Below are 18,307 nucleotides of genomic sequence, written 5' to 3' on the forward strand. Positions count from 1 at the left end.
TCTGAATGGACTGAATAGTATTTAAGGAGACTTTAAACTAACCACTGGGACTAGGCATATCTGTTCCAAACATTTACTTAACTGATCGGTATCGACCAAAACCTAGATCTGATCCATTGTTTGTTCCCTAATAATGCATTATTATAAATCAATAATCGATTTATTGATAACACAAATTCAGCACAGGGGACAGTAGCCCTGTGCTGGTATTGCTGTTGGTTAACAGACAAGTAACACTGACTGCAAAGGCGGATCTGTTACATGTGCTGCTGGAATAAAGAAGTGCTGTCCTAGTCGAGCCCAGCTTATGTCAAAAACAGCAGCTCTGGACAAAGGTTGCCAAGCAATACAGAAGATGTTGTCATGGTGGTACCTTTTCTAGTTAAACCTCCACAACGCTCTCTGCTTCCCAACCCGGAGCTGCCTGTGGTCTGAGTGACCTCAGGCTGCTAAAGTAACGTGGCACAACAGCAAATCTACAATGCTTGAAGTGTGTATTGTCTGATTAAATGGTATTGGATCAGCAGATACTGAATATTAAATGACTTGGATCCAATTGTCCATTTTATAAATATAATGGAATTTATTTGCAGGTACAGCACAGCTATCAGCTACATTGTAATTTTAGCGTGAAATTGGTTTAACATGATAGCATGCTAACATTTACTAATTACTAAAGCCAAGAGACAGCTAAGGTTGATGAGAATGACTGTACTTTTGCAGGAACATGTTCATCAACCAAAGTTTTCTGCAGAGGAAAACGTTTTCACGTCATGGAGTCAGCAGATCACTAAAGTTTGGAGGATTCATGGTCTGGGACCCATGAATGTTTCTGTGAAAGCCATGGCTATCCAATTTTCATGTATAATTCAACAGCAATGAAAAAGACAATTAATTACTTATCCAAAAGCTGTAGCCATCTTAGTTCTGATGGATAAAAACTGGTTGTTCTGTTTAGAGGCATGAATGCGCTTTGGGAATTTGAAAGTGTTTGGTAAATCATGAGACATCTTGTGTGGAGATTTTAGCCCGAGGGCGACACAAGAGGAAAGCTGTGGTGTTAAAGATGCCAAGGATGTGTGTCGCAGCAATGTGCCCTTTAGATATTAACATTTTTTTGCCAAAGTAGACACATGATAAAAACAAGAGTGCCAGTGCACCATTTGGATCATCCTTTGGGGACCATGGAAAGCTACAGTAAATTTCATGACAATCTGGCTGGCAGTTGTTAAGAGACTTTTCTGGGGAACAAACTGTGGGCAGATGGATCAACCAACTGAACCACATTTCAGCTCGTCCCCAGATGCCACCAGTAGATATTAAAGATACGGTGGCATGGACCAGAGCGCTGGTCAAGAGGAAATTAACGATCAGCATCACTGTGAGGTCCTTAGATCAATTAGCAGGGCAACAACTTTGAACGAAAAAACAACATTAAAGCAACATAATTTACAATAATTTAAATACAATGTGCATATAATGACCCGCTTAGAGAGTCGCTCCCTCTCTCCCCTGCTATAGAGAGATGAAGCTGCTGCTGTTGCTCTAATCCAACAGCACTCCCTCTAGTGTGGCCACAGTGGAGATAAGGACACACTGATCTCTGCTTCAGTCCTGAGGTTGCAAACCTACACAGCAGCATCAGAGCTCGGACGGTGGAATAGATGTTAATATGACTAAATAGCAGCAGTACAGGATCATCTGGACACCTCAGGCTCTGCAGATTGTGTGTTCAACACGTGCTGGCACAGTTTTCCTGGTAAGTCTTCCTGCTATTTATTTATTGCTTTTAAAAAATGACCACTAATTACTTTCTTAACATACTGATAATATTTTATATACAATTAAAAAAATTAAAAAATACATATGAAATGATGCATTTACTAAAGTATTTCCAGTGTACCATTAAACTGTACCAGTAATAAAACACATCTAGAACTGATTTCAAACCTACAATTTTTGTGAGACCAGCTGTGTAGCTTAGGTATTTTTGTAGGATGGCTTTTTTGGGGGAAAATATGCAGTATAGAGCAAAAATAACACACAACTTAACCACGCACTTTGAATGTGGCTACTTCTCAAGGAGCACCACACCCTCCCTGTGTTAGTCTCAACCAGAAGTAAACATTATTTCATGCCGTTTTGAACCATGCAAGCAGAAGATAAAATGTGATTTTCTCAGAAGCTTGCTTTTAAAACCCTAAAATCTCCTCCACAATCAAATAGGTCGACATCTGTTTGGAGTAAAGAGCATGTCATTATTTGGCATTCTATAAGAGAAAACTGCAACTTTCAATATTTACTATAAATAATCAGAGCTAAAGCCAGTGGGCATTCTACTAAATCCTGCCCAGTGGGTCTTAACAGCTCAAGGTTGACAGATCATCACCTCTCTCTTGTAACAGGTGACCTGCAGCACAGATGAGCCTCTTCAGAAATCATTCTGCATTATGTAATTTGCTGAACATCTGCACAGAACCCTCACTTCCCTCCCACCACCGCTCTTTGTCCCTGATAATCCTTCATACAATGCTTATTATCCTCTGATACTGTTGTTTTCTTTTTATGCTTTGTATATGAGTGGGGAAGGCCCGGTGGCCGCGGTATTTTTCGGTTATTGTGTTTAACATTTTGTTTCAGATTTTAAAATCAGAATGTAATTACATGTTTTATTGAAATTGTAATTTGGCCCCAGGTGAGTTAGTATTCAGATTTATTTTTTATGCATCCAAAAAGCAGAAAGGTGCTCCAAAATGCAGAGAGTCAAAAGAGGCTGTACTCATGCCCAAAAAGCAGCACAAGGCCGACCCTGATATTTTCATGCTGCTTTAATGACTCCTCGTTAGTGATGGAGGCTCCACACAGTCTTCAGGTGTTCAAACATTAAAGTTGCAACTATTCTTTTATGTCATGTTTGATAATGTCTGAAGTGGAAAACAATGAAAGAAACCGCTAAATTAATCATGTGGGGTAAATGCTCACTTCTTGTTAAAATTTTTTTTTTTTTTTAAAGTGTTTCCATCTCTTATGAAGCACATTAATGGTTTAAACTCAAATTCAAAAATGGGTGTCAATGTTTGTTGAAATGCTGCCATTTCCAATAACTTTCATAATGTGACACTTCAAAATGTGTGTATGGAAACTACCGTGCTGTCAGAAGTTAGTTCTGCCAGTTGCCATGTTTCCATAATGTTCCATAAAGTTGTTGTGCATATTTTGCAGCATTGAATTGGAAAAAGTTACAAAAAAAAAATTAAAATTTCCCCAATTGTCACAAAATAGTTTTCACGCTTACTTGAGTTGGTTGTTGACTTTTTCAAATAAGAGTTGATGACATAGCTAACGACATAGCAAACATTTAACTCACATGAGTGATCAGCTCATTCTGCTTCTTACAGTATCTCTAGACAGCATGAAACATTACAAATACCATCTGACATGAAAAAACTATTTCCAGATTTTAAAAATACAATTCCTGATTACTTCTCACCATTTTTCTCTAATAGACAGCCAAAGTTTTGTTTGTTTCTTCATCAGTGGTTAGCAAACCCTTTTGTTTATGGCTTCTTCTTCTCTGTTTTCCTACACCACTGCCTTCTGATGCCACCACGCAGCCTAATTTACTTGCTCCAAAGCAGTTGATGCAAACAAGCCTAATTTGTATTTTCTTCAAACGTTTGTTTCCCATTCGCTTGCTGATTATATGGAAACGCAGCTAGTGTCTCACTCTGTTTACATCATTTCTGTCTTCCACCTCAGTTCTACACTGTAACAACAGAGGAAGTGCTTCGCTCGTACCAACTCGGCTCCTCGTCATGTCTATTGTAGTCTACAACATCTCCTCCACCTCAGCCAGGGTGAGCTGGCCGGCATCCCCCAGCTGCCTGGACACTTTCTACAGCGTCATGTACGACCCCAACTGGAACAGCCTCTTCTTGGGCTACAAGCGCAAAAGTTTCACGTATGAGGAGCGCATCCCGGTCAGCCAGACCACCACACACATCGCCAACCTTGTCCCCCAGACCGCCTACTTCTTGTGTGTGACGTGTCAGGCCGCCAATCCGGTGCGAGACCAGTGCCAGGTGTTCAGCACTCTGAGCGAGAACAGCGAAGGTCACGACAGGGCCGGATGGGAGCTCGCCATGGGCGTCTGGCTGACCTGCTGCGTCTTGCTCCTGGTCATCGCGGGCATCCTGCTGTGGGGATGTCTTCACACCGCCTGCTCCATCCCCGGCCGCACTGCGGACAGCTGCCAGGTGGTGACCAACTCGACCCGCCCGGACATGTCCACATCTGGACCCCTCTACACTCCCAGAAGAGGCAGCGAGGATAGCACCAAACATGCCTCCAGCATACAACCTTCCCTCCTCTCAGCGCAGCCCACTGGCCATATAATTACCCAAGACCATGAGCTGAGGACGCTGCCTAAGCTGTCTGGCAGCGAGCCAGCATGAATCAACTGGATTAAGGTCATCACAGTATTGTTCTGCGCAGACTGAATTGTCACAGAGTATTTTTATCCACTGATGAAATCCTATTTGTGTTTAGGAGAATACATGTTTTCACAGGATCCATTTAAGACAAACTATTAGTGCACCACTTTAAAGTTGTCAATGACAAACATTCAGCCAGGGAAACAACTGAAAAAGAAAAACAATTTAACCTTTCTATTTAATTTGTTCCTCTGAATATCAGTCTTTTCTTGTAGAAGCTCATGAAGGACTTTTTGATCTTTGTGTTCCTGTGGTATACTTCTCAATGTTTGCACACAAACATTTACATTTGTCTTATTAATTTTGCACATAATTTAAGACATTTCACACACTGTCTCCCATAATGATGTTTTTCCACTTTTATTCTATAGATATATCTTAGTAATATGTAGTAAATGTTTGGCTTTAACACAGAAATACTAAAAAAAAAAAAACAAACATCCACTCATGAAATCCAAGAAAATAAAGTGACTACTTCATATGCCTTCTGTGGAAGTGATGATAAAAGACAAAATGTACTGACCTTTGACCCGTACAGATACTGAGGCTGAGCGTTGGGTGGCTTATCCCTCTGGAACTCCTGAGAGAAGGGCAGGACGGTGCGCACAAACCTGCACACACAGATAGAGATGATTATCTCTGCAACATCAGGATATAATGCACACAATGCAAACACCCACACTCTTCAATGGGTTCCTTTACCCATAGAACATAAGAGCAGTATTGTGTGGCAGCTTTACCTTGTAAGGTTTATACAAATAAAATATAAATAGACCAAACATTGAACACTGAGCTTATACAAAAGCTGAACAAGTTCAAAACCTGTTTTGTTAGTGCTGCTGGTGAATCCTTTGCATCCACAGATTAAAGCCTTTTCCTCATGTGGTTTCTTTAAAGCAGCACATAACCAAACAGACAATAGAGTACGTCTAATAGAGTGATTTATTAGTGCTCATTTACTGCAGCTTAACCCCAGCTCAGAACTTTGCTGCAGGGTTTCACACATTTTATTATTATCAGAGCCAAAACAAGCAAAGCCTCATGTCATTCACAGCAGCTATCGCATACAGAGGGATTTCTGTATACCATTATTATATTAGTATTAACCTGGCTCATACTTATGCTCAAATTAACCTGCACTGGGGCCCTTTGGCAAAAAAAATGTTGTTAGCCGCAACACCTAGAAACTCACAAGTGCCGTAGAGATTCAATGTTTGGTTGAATAATAGATAAGCTGAACAAAAGAAAATGAAAAATCTATTCATCACTGTCCTTCTTTTTAAGTAAAATTGTAAACATGTTCCAGCTCTGACAAAATCCGAGTACTTGCTTTTTTTCTTAGTTTTATAATACCTTGTTTAACTTGACTTTGGGGAATTAGTGAGTGATTGAAGTAATGTGTCGCAGGAGGAATAGGGTGTGTCAGCAAACACAGAGCTGATTTGGGCTGCAAACTATTAACCACATTGGTCTGGAACTGCAATCCACAAGTATTACATGACCTCGATTGACATTATAATATTGGCTAACATTTAACATTATTTAGCACAGTTTGTTCTGTGTGTGTCATTACTGTTTCAAATAGGTGAATAGTTATGAAGACACACAGAGCGCATGTTCGCATATGTGGGGGTGTGTGTTGCTGGTAACACACACAAATTGCCCAAAGTGAGCCTAAGTAGCAGAGATCTGGATCAAACAGAAACTCTACTTTTGCTTGTTTTAACATAACCACTGCAGTGATAAAGTCGACAGTATAGATACTATAGATAGCTTCCAAAATAACTTGACAGTGGGCACAGTTTGAGTTTAGAAGGAGTTGCAGTCAGCAACCCTTGATGACAAAGTCACACTGAGGACGTCACTGTTAAAAAAATACACTGTGGTGAAATCTAAACAAAAAAACAATGTTTAGCCAAAACAGGAGGATGATTCTTCCACCAAACTCACACTCAACACTGCACTTCCACTGGTCCTCAGCAACAAATGTGAAGCAGACCAGATAAACGGATGTGGAGAAAAAACCCAACACACACACACACAGACACAGAGAGTGACTCATTCCTTTCTAGTTGGACGTTATTCACTAAGTAATTAGCAAAGACGATAATTAGTCAGTCTTACTACTATTACCTTGGCTCAGGTTTTTAGTTTGAAGCAATTTGGTAAAACACTTTTGGGATTATGAGTTAATATTTTAGCAAATATTGTAATAAAGTAGAAGAAAAGATTGAGTGGAGCCTTTTAAAAGTAGATTTGGACATGATTAGGTAATGGCAGTTGCGTGCTCCGTCCAGCTGGTAGATCCAGCTTTGCTACTACTGAGGCAGTTGCGTGTATTTGCATTTTCATTTCCATTTATTTGTTTAGAACTGTGCTGATCATTCTGACCTCTCTATGATCTTGACCATGCTTTATTTTGAAATGTTTATCTGAGCATAAGTGATTTACTGCCACTGGTACAGCAATTAAAGGCTCATTAAACAAGATTGCAGCCCACAGGTTTAAATTCATTTTTGGAAAACAATTGGCTGTTGTTGTCTATTTTTTATTGTATCTTCTTTAAGCAAATATCAGAATAATGTAGCTCAAGATTAACCAATGAGCACACTGAACAGCAAATCAGAAAGTAGCGCACCTGTTGGTTGAACCGTTGTAGCAATAGTTGGGCAAGAAGTCGTAGTTGAGCTCCCAGAAGACGTGCAGCGTTATCCTGCCATAGGGAGCCGACACGTTGTGGTTGGCCTCCCGGAACATGGCGTCCAGGCTGTCCAGAGTCAAGAACTTACTGAGGAGCTTGTGCGTCAAGCGGTTGATCTCCAGAAGACCTTCCAGTTCCTTTAACCAAGTAACACAAAGGAAAAAGGTCCACAACTGCACCCCAACACGTTTCTTACTTAGTCCAAGGACAAACCTCAGATCAACTAAACCTCCAGAAACACACACTAAAATACTGCGTAATCCATCTGTATGATCACAGATAGAAAATAAAGAATGTTATGTAAACACCCCCCATCAGCTGTCCCTAATGAAGTCTGAACTAAACTGAAATTACATACCATGATTGAGGTGAGATCCTCACTCTCAAAGCGATTGATGGCGAGCTCCAGAGACTTGTACAGAGCAGCTGAAACCCTCTGAGAGATGAGTCTGTTCAGGTCGATAGAGCGGCCTAAGAGCTGAGGTTCACGGACAGTTAGTATTGGGGGGGCACAACATGACGGCAAAATAATGAAGGCGGCAGAACAGCGAGATCAAAATCCATGATTGGTGCGGTGTATACCTGGACATGACGTTGCTTCAGCAGAGTCTCGTAGCGGTTGGAGGCAGGCCAGGGAATGTTGGCGCCTTGGTTCTTGCAGTCAGTTCTCAAACGCTTGTCAAGCAGGAGACTAAAGGATTTAAATAAACAGCAAAAGAGTCAAGGTACTTGTGCAAGTGTGAATCAAGCTTTTTAAAAACAATTTCTCCCAGACTGAAGTGTTAAACAACAGGGGGTCAGACATTTCCTTTTTAGAGCAACACAAACCAGGTACTGCTGCTGGTTCAACATGTGAACATGTCTCAGAACTGGTTGGCTTTTCCACAGACCAGAAAACCACCACTGAACCATGCTTATATTTCTGTATTCAGCGCCTATACAAAGTATTCATCCAACTTGGAAGTTTTCCTCTTTTATTACTTTTAAATATGGAATGACGGTCAATATGTCTTTTTTTTTTTATAAGAATTGACAAAAAAAGACTCTTTCTTAAGAAGTGAAAACACATTTCTACTCATATAAAATAAAAGATTGTACAAGTATTCAACCCCTTCAAGTCAGTATTTATTAAAAGCACTCATTGCTGAAACTACAGCCTGTGTGGATAGTTCTCAGTGAGCCTCGCTTATTTGGACACTGCAATTTTAGATCATTTTCTTTGCAAAACTGCTCAAGGTCTCTTGGCTTGCACAAGGACTATGAGAATAAGTCCAGCTACAAATTCTCAATTGGGATTGAGGTTTGTGCTCTGACTTAGCCACTCCAGAACATTGACCCTATTGCCTTTAAATCACTTCTGTGTAGCTTTGGCTGTGAACCTCAGGTCATTGTCTTGCTTGAAAACAAATCTTCTCTCAAAACTTTTTGGCCCTGTGCATCGGTTCAACCACTGGTTTCATTATTGAAGCTTAAATCTCTGTCGCGGATCACAGCGCAAGGAAGCAGGCTGTCTCTTGTACGGGCCACTGCTAGGAAACTGATAAGGTCACTATCTGTCTCATTTTGCCTGCTGTTGTTAATGATGTTTGAATATCACCAGTCTGTGTTTGTTAATGCCACCACAAACAGCAGTCGGCATTTGTGAACGCCGCTCTGTGCCGCCATTTGCAGCGGTGTTGATATTTATTACAGCAATTATGAATGCCAGGTCTAGATATTAAAACATTAAACAGCAGGGAAAATTAGACAAATACATACATCATTAGAATTCCACTCACAGGTGTGCTGACTTCAAGTCCACACTCTCTTTAGTGGAAACGGGACATCAGGTGAACTCACTTACTGGTCTCAATGAAGTGGTATTTAGGTTGTCATATTAAAGAGCCCATATAATGCCCATTTCACAGGTTTACAATTTTATTTTTGGGGTCTGCTAGAATATGTTTACGTGCTTTAAAGCTCAAAAAACTTTCTATACTGTACATTGCTGCAGCATCTCTTCTCAACTTCTGTCTGACATCCTCTGTCTAAGATCCTGCTGACTAGTTTTCATTTTCAGACAGTACAATTATTAACCAGTTAAGTTCCATTTGATGGGATAATTCTACTTAAAACCAAATATATTGATGTCAACATTTTCAAACCAATTTAGCTACTCTGTTACTCTAGTGTAAAGTACTCCTGTTTGAGAATCACTGTTTCACAACCCAGATAAACCTACTAAGTCATTACTTATGGAATAACAATAAAAAAGGAAAAAAGAAGTAACCTACCTTCCAGCTAGGATCTTGTAGTAGGCAAATATCTGATCAGCCAGCTTGTAGACAAACTGATCAAAGCACAGATTGACCTGGAATAACAACAAAGGTTCAAATTAACATGCATATTTGCAAATACAGTTGAATTTGTGACAGACAAAATACCATAAAACACTTTTTTTTTTTACACAGTTTTGCAATGTTGTGTTTGCAGAAATAATTTGAAATCATGTAGCATGATGTCACCAGGTAACAGGGTGAACTTTACACAGATTTGACTAGTGTTGGCTTAGTGAGGAAAACACAGTAATTTAACTGGCAGAAAAAAAGATGTCACCTCACATATTGTTTTAAAATCGTACATATATTTGTTCAACAAAGCTTTCTTTAGCTACGTTATTTGTATTTATGTAACCTGTTTCATAATGACCGGAAATACAGCGACTCAAAATCTCATATGATGGACAGGCAACTCAGATTAATGAGGAAATAAGATAAACAGTATTTGTTAGAGCAACATGGCAACGAGTATATTTAGAAAAGTGGAATTGTGCAGTGCATCTGCAGTGCAAAGACTAACAAATCATCCAGTATAGAAAACAAAAAATACAAACAAACAATACATACAAATTATGCATTACCTCAGCCTCTATTTCATCATAGAGGAACTGCTTCTTGAATTTGGTCAGGGCGTAGTGTGCACTGTCATTGTACAAATCCAGGGGATACAGCACATACCTGAAGGGGTTAAAGAGCAAGTAATAACAAGTGTTATTCCTAAATGCCTTCATTTAGATTCAAGAGCCCCTGCAAGAGTTACACAATAAGTTAATTCAACAACATAAAAACAAGCAGAGATCAGAATATGGCAGCTTGAAAAAAATACAGGAAACAGTGGAGGCACTAAAGAAACTACTATGTGAAACAGATAAATTAAATCAGGATGACTTCTTTCAGTTCAGGGGCAATGTGTCAGCTATTATCAGTCAGGTATGTAAAATTATGTATATGTAAATGACACTTTCAGGATTTAAATATGATAAATTAAATTAACTAAATGCAGCTTTTCTGTCGATGTGCTTTGCATATTTGCAGAGCTGCAAAAGCAACAATGTTCCCAGATAACAACTCAAACAGCTAAGTAAATAGATAAAAAGAAATACTAATTCATTTAGATTCCATTAAACAATTAATGCCACCATTAAATATCTATATGGCTGAAACGGCGACTGCTTTTAGCAATTTCGGGTGAACATTTGAAGAATTACTGCACTTATGGCTCATGCCAGTTGTTGTGCTTAATGGCTTATGTAAAACCTGCCTCGTATCAACATAATCCTGCAGCAAAGATTTAAAACAGACATGAAAACATTTGCGCTTAATCCTAATTTTTGGGGATTTAACCCAGGGTCCTTTTTAAAAATGCAAGATAAGAAGAAACAATCACTGAAGTTGCTGAATGCCTCTGGTCAGCCACAACAAAAAAAACTCATATCACCAGATCTCTGTGTTGTCAAATTAAAAACTGTGTATCGTTTCCATGCTTCCAACCAGAAAATGACCTGATGCTTCACATGTAGATTTAAACAACTGTGAAAAGCAAAAGTATGGCAGATAAACAGCTAAACTGTTGAGATATCTAAAGATAATGACATCTGATGAGAAGTACGGGAGGAAATAGGACGAAAATATTGTTATCAGCAGTAGTATCTTCAACATAAAGACATATTTTACTCCATCATAGAAGCCTCCTTGGTCTCCAGGATGTGGTCGGTGAGGATCCAGGGCATGGACATCTCGATGGGGAACTGGATCCTGCGACCCATAGTGAGCTCCAGGAAGAACTCTCTGAACCACAGCTGGGAGAGGTCACAACACTGCTGCAAGGTCTCTGCAATGGATGAGGAGGGGGAAAGTAGGTTTTATAAGAAAATCTTCATTTGATGGTTGTTATTTAGTTTTCAACGGGTAACAGGATTGAACTGGTGTTTCTTCTTACCACTAAAGTTCAGCAGATGTGTGTAAAAGAAGGACTCCCGGTGGAACTTCTCAATGTCCAGGATGGTGGGGCCCTCGAGGCTGCTGCGCAGAGTCTTCTTTGAGCCACTTTTGTCTGCAATAAGAGACTCCAGCATCGTCCTCACCATGTAGAGCTGCATATACGAAAAGAAAAAACAATGGAAGTGAAGTCTTGGTGGTTTTTGCGACATCATCTGAAAAAACATATATAAGCTTCTTTCAGACATGCACTACTTTCCATTAATCTGGCGGCATCAGAACGTGTCGGCTTAATGTCTAAATGATCATCCTCATCACTTTCCCGTAAAAGTCACAACAGCAATATTACTAGGTTGGACCTAGTAGGGTTTCCATATCACTGTCACTATCACTATCACACAAGTGCGAGCTGCATGGACACACAATGTAGCTGACATCAAGTTGTGTGAAGCAACTTGGGGAAGGCTTTTTCCACATTTCAGCACAAATATTGGTTTAGAAACATCACAGAGAACAAAGAAGATCCCAAAATAACTTTCTAATTCCCTTTGCTCTACAACTTCACATCAGTAACAAACCAAAATGTCCATAAAAATGAAACTTTACCACGATGAAAACAGAAACGGTCAGATCAATGAGAATCACTAGTAATGAATGTATTTTAGGTTTTGACAAAACATTAACAGGAGCTAATATTTAGTTTCTTGCTTCCAGGTTCTTGTAGGATCAATAGAAGCACCTCCAAAGCAAGAGAGAGTTGTGCACACGTATGTCTGTGAAACAACAGCAAGAAATGTATTTGTTACTCATAAACATAACCCCTGACGTGAAGACAGGATGGATCAGAATCTGACGGCAAGTCAAGTGAGCTGTCACACACAGAGTCAAAGTTCATCAGCTGAAGTTAAATCATTTGTTGCACAGCAGCCGTCCTGAGCTCCTGACAAACCTGACCTTTGACTGAACGTCACAACCTTAAACAGACTGATGAAGCAGCAATGTTTTGTATCTAATGTTTGATAAGGTTGTTTTTTTTCTCCCAATAGCTGTTTTGGATTCATTACAGGTGGTTAGCTTGGTTATGAAAGCTCTCCATATTGCCTCTCACATGACAGAATATTATCTCATCAAAAGAAGATTTTCACAATCTCCATCATTTACTACTGAAAACTCGGCAGCTGAATTCTATTAATTCAGGACAAATATATGCAGAAGATGATTGATTCCCCTGGCTTTACAGTCATGTACCTAGAAAGCAGATTAATTCTTGGAAATCACTTCTAAGCTGATAAATCTGTGTGGTGTAAGAAACATAATGGATGCCAGTACCAAGAAACACCATGTGATGTGTAAATTAAATGTACATATGATTACTTTTCAGCACTGCACAGCTTGTATGGATTTAAACGGGGCCCCACAAGTGTACTCTGAGAATACAAGCTGAGGATAAAACAGTACAGAATACACAACCAGCTGGTTTATGATGGAGAACAGCTCTGTCCAAGACTTGCTGGCTCATATCATGTCCCTTATCCAGAGGTGAGTAAGTTTTGATATGACATGTTGCAAGCCTGAGGTCAAATATTTTATGCTACAGAGAGCTTCATAGGCCTGGTTAATGCCACATTAGTGAGGAAACCTTAGTCTAGTAAAACCTTAAAGGTGTTGGAAAAGATAACAAGAAGAAATGTCAAAGAGAGAAGGGGTAAAGAATGGATTTATCAGCAGAGGTGGTGAGGTCACAACCTGTGTGCTGGAGGGCCCGACAGCACGGCGGGGAACCTTAATGTCAAAGCCACCCTTTGGATCCTTTTCTCCACGGAGGGCAGGGTCATTGTGAGGCTCCCTCCCGGTCTCCCAGTCACAGACCGTCTTCCGAATGGCCTGGAGGACGCTGCAGTAAGAGGACAATTCAAAAACTGTATTTGCACAAGTAAATAATTACACGTTCCGGTGTAGATGTATGCACCTTCCTTAGTCATTTATGAGCTCCATAAAGTACTGAGTAAACATTAGGTGTTTCTCTAGTGCAGAAAGAACTGAACCATGAATGTTTACAGGAACTTTCATCCTTACTGTTTTCCACTGATATGTAGAATCCAACAGCTTTGACTTTAACTCAAAGTGCACCAAAACAACAACAAATGGTAGCTGGATTTAACTCCAGTTCTATGAGCACATTGCAAATAGAACAATGTATGTTTACATTACATTGTTGGTGGCTATGTTAGAGAGGAGGAGATTGCTGCCAGACAAGGACATGAAGAGGGCAGAAAAAATTATGTTTGTTGTCCTTTCTGGGTTCCGAGTTCTTAGCCAATCAGCATTTGTCCATTGGAAATTTAACAGTCCCGAGTTCTGCCAAGACGTTTTTCAGGGCTGCTTACAAAAGGACCCTTATCCTCCCCCAAATATGGACCTGAAAGAAGTTCTACAGGGGTGGTTCTTGCCGTTGGGACAAGCACAAAGGTTTGGGTTGTTCTAAAACAGCTTGCAAGCTCCTAGTTACAGTTATACAGTTACTTGTGACAACTTTGCTCAAAGGCTTTTGTAACTAAATTGGAATTTATTTAATATACAGCACAGAGATTTTAAAAGGAACACCTCCACAGACTTTTACGAAAAGCATTCAGGATAATTTGCACAAAAATACTCACTATCTCATTTAAAATTACAATTTAAAAAACTGCCCTATTTCTTACATCCAAAAGAAATAGGGCAATGTCCTTAAATAGTACTCCACACGAAAAATGAAATATTTCCTAAGGTTAATTATGTCATTCTATTTTTTTTTTTTTTTTTTAAATATACAATATAGTGTATTTGTAGTTAATACTTTAACTCTGTATGGATGAATAAATGTAGATTAAGCATGCAATGGCTTTTTATTGTTAGAGATCTTCTGACTGTGGTGAGATCCATACCTCTGGATGACATTTTTCTTCTTCTTGATAGCCTGCCGCAGAGGGTCACGCAGAGTGACCTGAGCAAAGTCCTGCAGAGCTGAGTAGATGGTGTGACGGATGGCGTGATTGAACACACTCTCCATGCGCCCCATCAGCACCTGCAGTCCCTTTATCATTGCGATCACCTGCCAAGCATACAACACTCAATAAACTACAGGCCTGCTAGTAATAAGAAGACATAATATATGTGTGTTGTTATACCAGACCTCTACGAGGGCAAACTTCTCCTCGCTGGTGTAGTTATATCTGGTGGCTCTCTCATACTCCTCAGCATTGTCAGGACACTCCTTGTTGGAGTACTTGTCTGTCGGATGAACCAGTTTCCAAGAGTACTGTGTGCAAAAAGGGTTTGTTTTTTTTTGATAAATGTGACAAGACAAAACTTATCAATATAGTTTTAACTATATTCAGCAGAAATGATTAATGTCATGTATTTTCTTCTCTGTAAACTTTGTGCTTCCTCACCACTTCCATAACATGAGCGCTCCACTGGGAGAGCAGCTGCATGCCCTGCAGGGCCAAGTCAAACAGCTTCCTGTACTCAGAGTCAGTCTTTTGGGCTTCTTGGCGCCCTGATCCAGTCACCACCTACAGGGACACAAATTAACACGCTTCACTGAATGCTCACTCCATACAACTACGACTGCAGTTCATTATTCACTACGATGCAGCAATTGCCTGTTTACAGGGAACACATTACTCCAGTCCTGCACAAATTACACTGGCTCCCAATTCGATTAAAATTCTATTGATTACTTTTAAATCTCTACATGGTCTGGCTCAGCTCTCAGATCTCAGAACTATTAACCCTTTATTCTGTGCCTTGAACCCTCACATCAGAAAATCAATTGGTGTTAATAATTCAGGCTTTAAACAAAGAGGGGCCATGCTCCTACTGTTCAAACACCCCTTACTCACCGAGCTCTTAATAGCTCAGTGAGTCTCTCCGTTTAAAACGCTTTACTCACCAACCTGTACAGACTGGTATAATATTTGCTAATGTTTTGTCTTTCTTTTTTTAATAACTATACTGGAAAAAAAACATTTTGAGCTCCCTCTACTTCTAGCCATGGTTGAGTTGTTTCCACAGAGGTGCAGGACTTTACTGCAGTGAACAATGAGACCACAGTGAGAAACACCCAAAAACAGCTTGAGGTTCAGAGGGTTAAAGACAATCTGCAAAAAGTGGCAAGACGGGCCAAACTATTCAGAAAATGTGAGGGAAAAAAGCACCCTGTTAGAATGACTTTCTCCCCTCTCAGTGTTGGTGTCCTCAATGCAATTGTGATCCACAAGTTAAATTTCCATCTGAATCACAACGAGTTATGACCTCGGGAAATCCACTGAGGCAAGACATCTGCTTAAAAGCTTGTTACATCACAGCTGGGAATTCAAATATCCCTGACATAAGGAAGAGCTTGTAAAGCTTACTTGTGGAGAAAACTGTCATCCTGATGGTGGATGTAGGGTATGTTTCTTTTTTTTTTTTTTTTTTTTTTTAAATGGGCTCATATGTGATGAACTCCTGATCCACTCTTCAGCAGTTCGTTATAATATTCTTGCTTAAAATGATGACCATTAATCACCAGAGGCATGCTTGGTCATTGCACTTTAAAACTGCAGGAATCCACACTAACCTCACTATTGCTGTAGCGAGCCAGCTCGGAGATGAAGCGCATGTGATCTTCCCGGATCTGAATCATCTGCTCACAGATGTTGTACTGGGGGCTGCTGGATATAGATGTGCAAGTCCACCTGAGGGGGAGAGGAGGTAGGAAAGAGGAAGAGTGAATGTAGGGATTTATCCCTGCTAAGACAGAAAAAACACACCAACACAAACAACTCACCTGGATTTGTTCTCTTCAAAGTGGGCACTGGTCTTGATGTAGCGAGACAACTCAATCTGCATGTCACCAAACAGGGGGACCACCTGGAGTTGCTGTGAACACAAAGAATGCACCGATGTGTATTAATATCATATTAAACTGTGGAAACATGCAAAAATGTTCAACTGGAAAAGGTTAACAAATGCAAAGAAGGAGATGCACACAACTCATTGTAGAAGAATTTAATTAATTGTTTAAGAATTTAATTATGACATGCAAACGCAGTTCATTTTCTTTTGAACAAATTTTCTATATCATTTCAAAAAGAGACTCTGCAGGGTTTCCTAAAAGTCTGATTCACAGCAATGAGATTCAATTTTAATGAGAACTAAAATCATTAATCGATTAGTTAACACACAGTTAAATCATTGTTTAAATCATTTCTAAGCAAAAACAGCAAACATTCCCTTGATTCCACATCTCCAATCTGAGCATGTGCTGCTTTTCTCCATTTTATAATCCCTGGATTCTTTTGACTTAAGAAAAGTGTGACTGGCATTTTCATGATTTCCTAAGAAACATTTTCTCTAATGTCAATTCAAACCTATTTACAGATCATTTAAATTAGATTTTGTCAAAATACATACAAACATATTGACATACCCATAATTTAATTTTGACGAGTTGCAATTGTCTTTAAGGATTGGTTACAATTAGTTACAATTAATGTCATCAACAATTAAATTCTCACGAGTAATAATGTTCACTTTAACACAGCTAATCACACTTTGGAAAGGTGGACTTTTAGTGTAGGACTGTTGGTATAAAATTCCCCTAACAAGCTGCATTTTGCTGCCTTTGCTGTTTCTTTCTTTATATTGCTTCTTTTCCATCTTCCCTTCATTCAACAAAAATCATGAAAGTTTCAGGGTGAGTCAAGAAACTATATTGTAATGTATTTAAAAGTTGGTGTAATTTACAGCCCTCCATACCTTAAAAAACTTGTCAATCTTGGTCAGGTTAATTCTCTTCTTGGCGTCAAGTTTGTAGATGTTGCTGCTGTTTCCATCCATAAGGTACAAGCCAAAACCCATTACCTGAAGAAGAGGAGCAGCAGTTACACAAAAGATGTCCATTACTGCCAACAATGCTCCAGTACATTGTTTAGAATGAATGGAGCCGCAGGTGCACAGCTTTACTTACTTTGAGCAGCATGTGTTTCTCGCTGGGAGTCAGGTACAATTTGTTCTCATAGTAATCGACACACAGGTTGACGATGTCAGCCAGCAGCTCTTCGTATCCGTTTATCACCTCCAGCTGCTGCTGCAATGACTGTCAAGAACAGATGATTGAAAAATAAATCATAATATAGTAGAGTTTAAAAAGCCTTTGTTTCATTTCAATCTCATTTCAATATTCTTTAACATTTTCCTGACATTATTTTGGCATAGTCTTTTAAGATTTAACTCTTCGCTTATTACATCATGAAAATAGCATGAAAAGTGGAACAATTGGTGTAAAAAAAATGTTGGTGTAATTCCCATCAAGGTTATAAACTGTGATGTTTTCTAATGAATTAACATAGCATACATAATAATGATTGTTGTCTTGGATATCAAGACAATAATGCTTTGTATTTTTGCAGAAATACTTGTACACACAAAAATATTTAAGTTTAAGAATGTTTATACAGTGTGATGCACTTCAGACTAACCTGAGTGATTTTGTTGTGGTTTGCCAGGAACATAGAAAGATTCTGAGACTCCTGAATGGATGAAGGTTCAGACATCTTTCTGAGAAACTGAGCAGCTCTGAGCAGAGGAAACAAATAGTGGTTTAGTGAAGAAACAACATTAAAGCAAACATTAAGCAGCTTTATTCTACCAGTCTGTCAGTTTCAGAGGTATAAGCTGCAATTTGGCTTTCTGAGTCTAAACACAATGAAATCTAAATGCACAAGCACGATACACATATTTTTGGATTTAATGTAACCTACTCTTGCCAGAGATATTATTGTCTAGAATCCGAGAAATGCGAGAAAAAGGAGCTCCTTACATCTATAGAA

General features: G+C 39.3%; 2 protein-coding genes across 3 annotated transcripts in view; one reads left to right on the forward strand and one right to left on the reverse strand.

Moving 5' to 3' along the window:
• The window catches only part of cyfip1 (cytoplasmic FMR1 interacting protein 1), a 38,662-nt gene that overhangs the window by 6,899 nt on the left and 13,456 nt on the right, over positions 1-18,307 (reverse strand). For both annotated transcript variants that reach the window (XM_008281261.1, XM_008281260.1), the window contains exons 7-23: positions 17,957-18,053; positions 17,446-17,574; positions 17,235-17,339; positions 16,264-16,355; positions 16,054-16,171; positions 14,882-15,004; positions 14,623-14,748; positions 14,375-14,541; positions 13,197-13,344; positions 11,452-11,605; positions 11,187-11,343; positions 10,094-10,190; positions 9,468-9,544; positions 7,777-7,885; positions 7,553-7,672; positions 7,132-7,331; positions 5,017-5,104 (exon numbers count right to left, since the gene is read on the reverse strand). In XM_008281261.1, the coding sequence (XP_008279483.1) occupies positions 5,017-5,104; positions 7,132-7,331; positions 7,553-7,672; positions 7,777-7,885; positions 9,468-9,544; positions 10,094-10,190; positions 11,187-11,343; positions 11,452-11,605; positions 13,197-13,344; positions 14,375-14,541; positions 14,623-14,748; positions 14,882-15,004; positions 16,054-16,171; positions 16,264-16,355; positions 17,235-17,339; positions 17,446-17,574; positions 17,957-18,053 (2,107 nt within the window). The remainder of the gene's footprint in view (positions 1-5,016; positions 5,105-7,131; positions 7,332-7,552; positions 7,673-7,776; positions 7,886-9,467; positions 9,545-10,093; positions 10,191-11,186; positions 11,344-11,451; positions 11,606-13,196; positions 13,345-14,374; positions 14,542-14,622; positions 14,749-14,881; positions 15,005-16,053; positions 16,172-16,263; positions 16,356-17,234; positions 17,340-17,445; positions 17,575-17,956; positions 18,054-18,307) is intronic.
• fndc9 (fibronectin type III domain containing 9) lies at positions 58-5,010 on the forward strand. The gene is made up of 2 exons (XM_008281259.1): positions 58-1,759; positions 3,760-5,010. Exon 2 carries the CDS (start codon positions 3,816-3,818, stop codon positions 4,452-4,454), a length of 639 nt encoding a protein of 212 aa, XP_008279481.1. The 5' UTR covers positions 58-1,759; positions 3,760-3,815; the 3' UTR covers positions 4,455-5,010.

Source organism: Stegastes partitus, unplaced genomic scaffold, assembly GCF_000690725.1.
Source record: "Stegastes partitus isolate 25-593 unplaced genomic scaffold, Stegastes_partitus-1.0.2 Scaffold228, whole genome shotgun sequence".
Classification (NCBI taxonomy): domain Eukaryota; kingdom Metazoa; phylum Chordata; class Actinopteri; family Pomacentridae; genus Stegastes; species Stegastes partitus.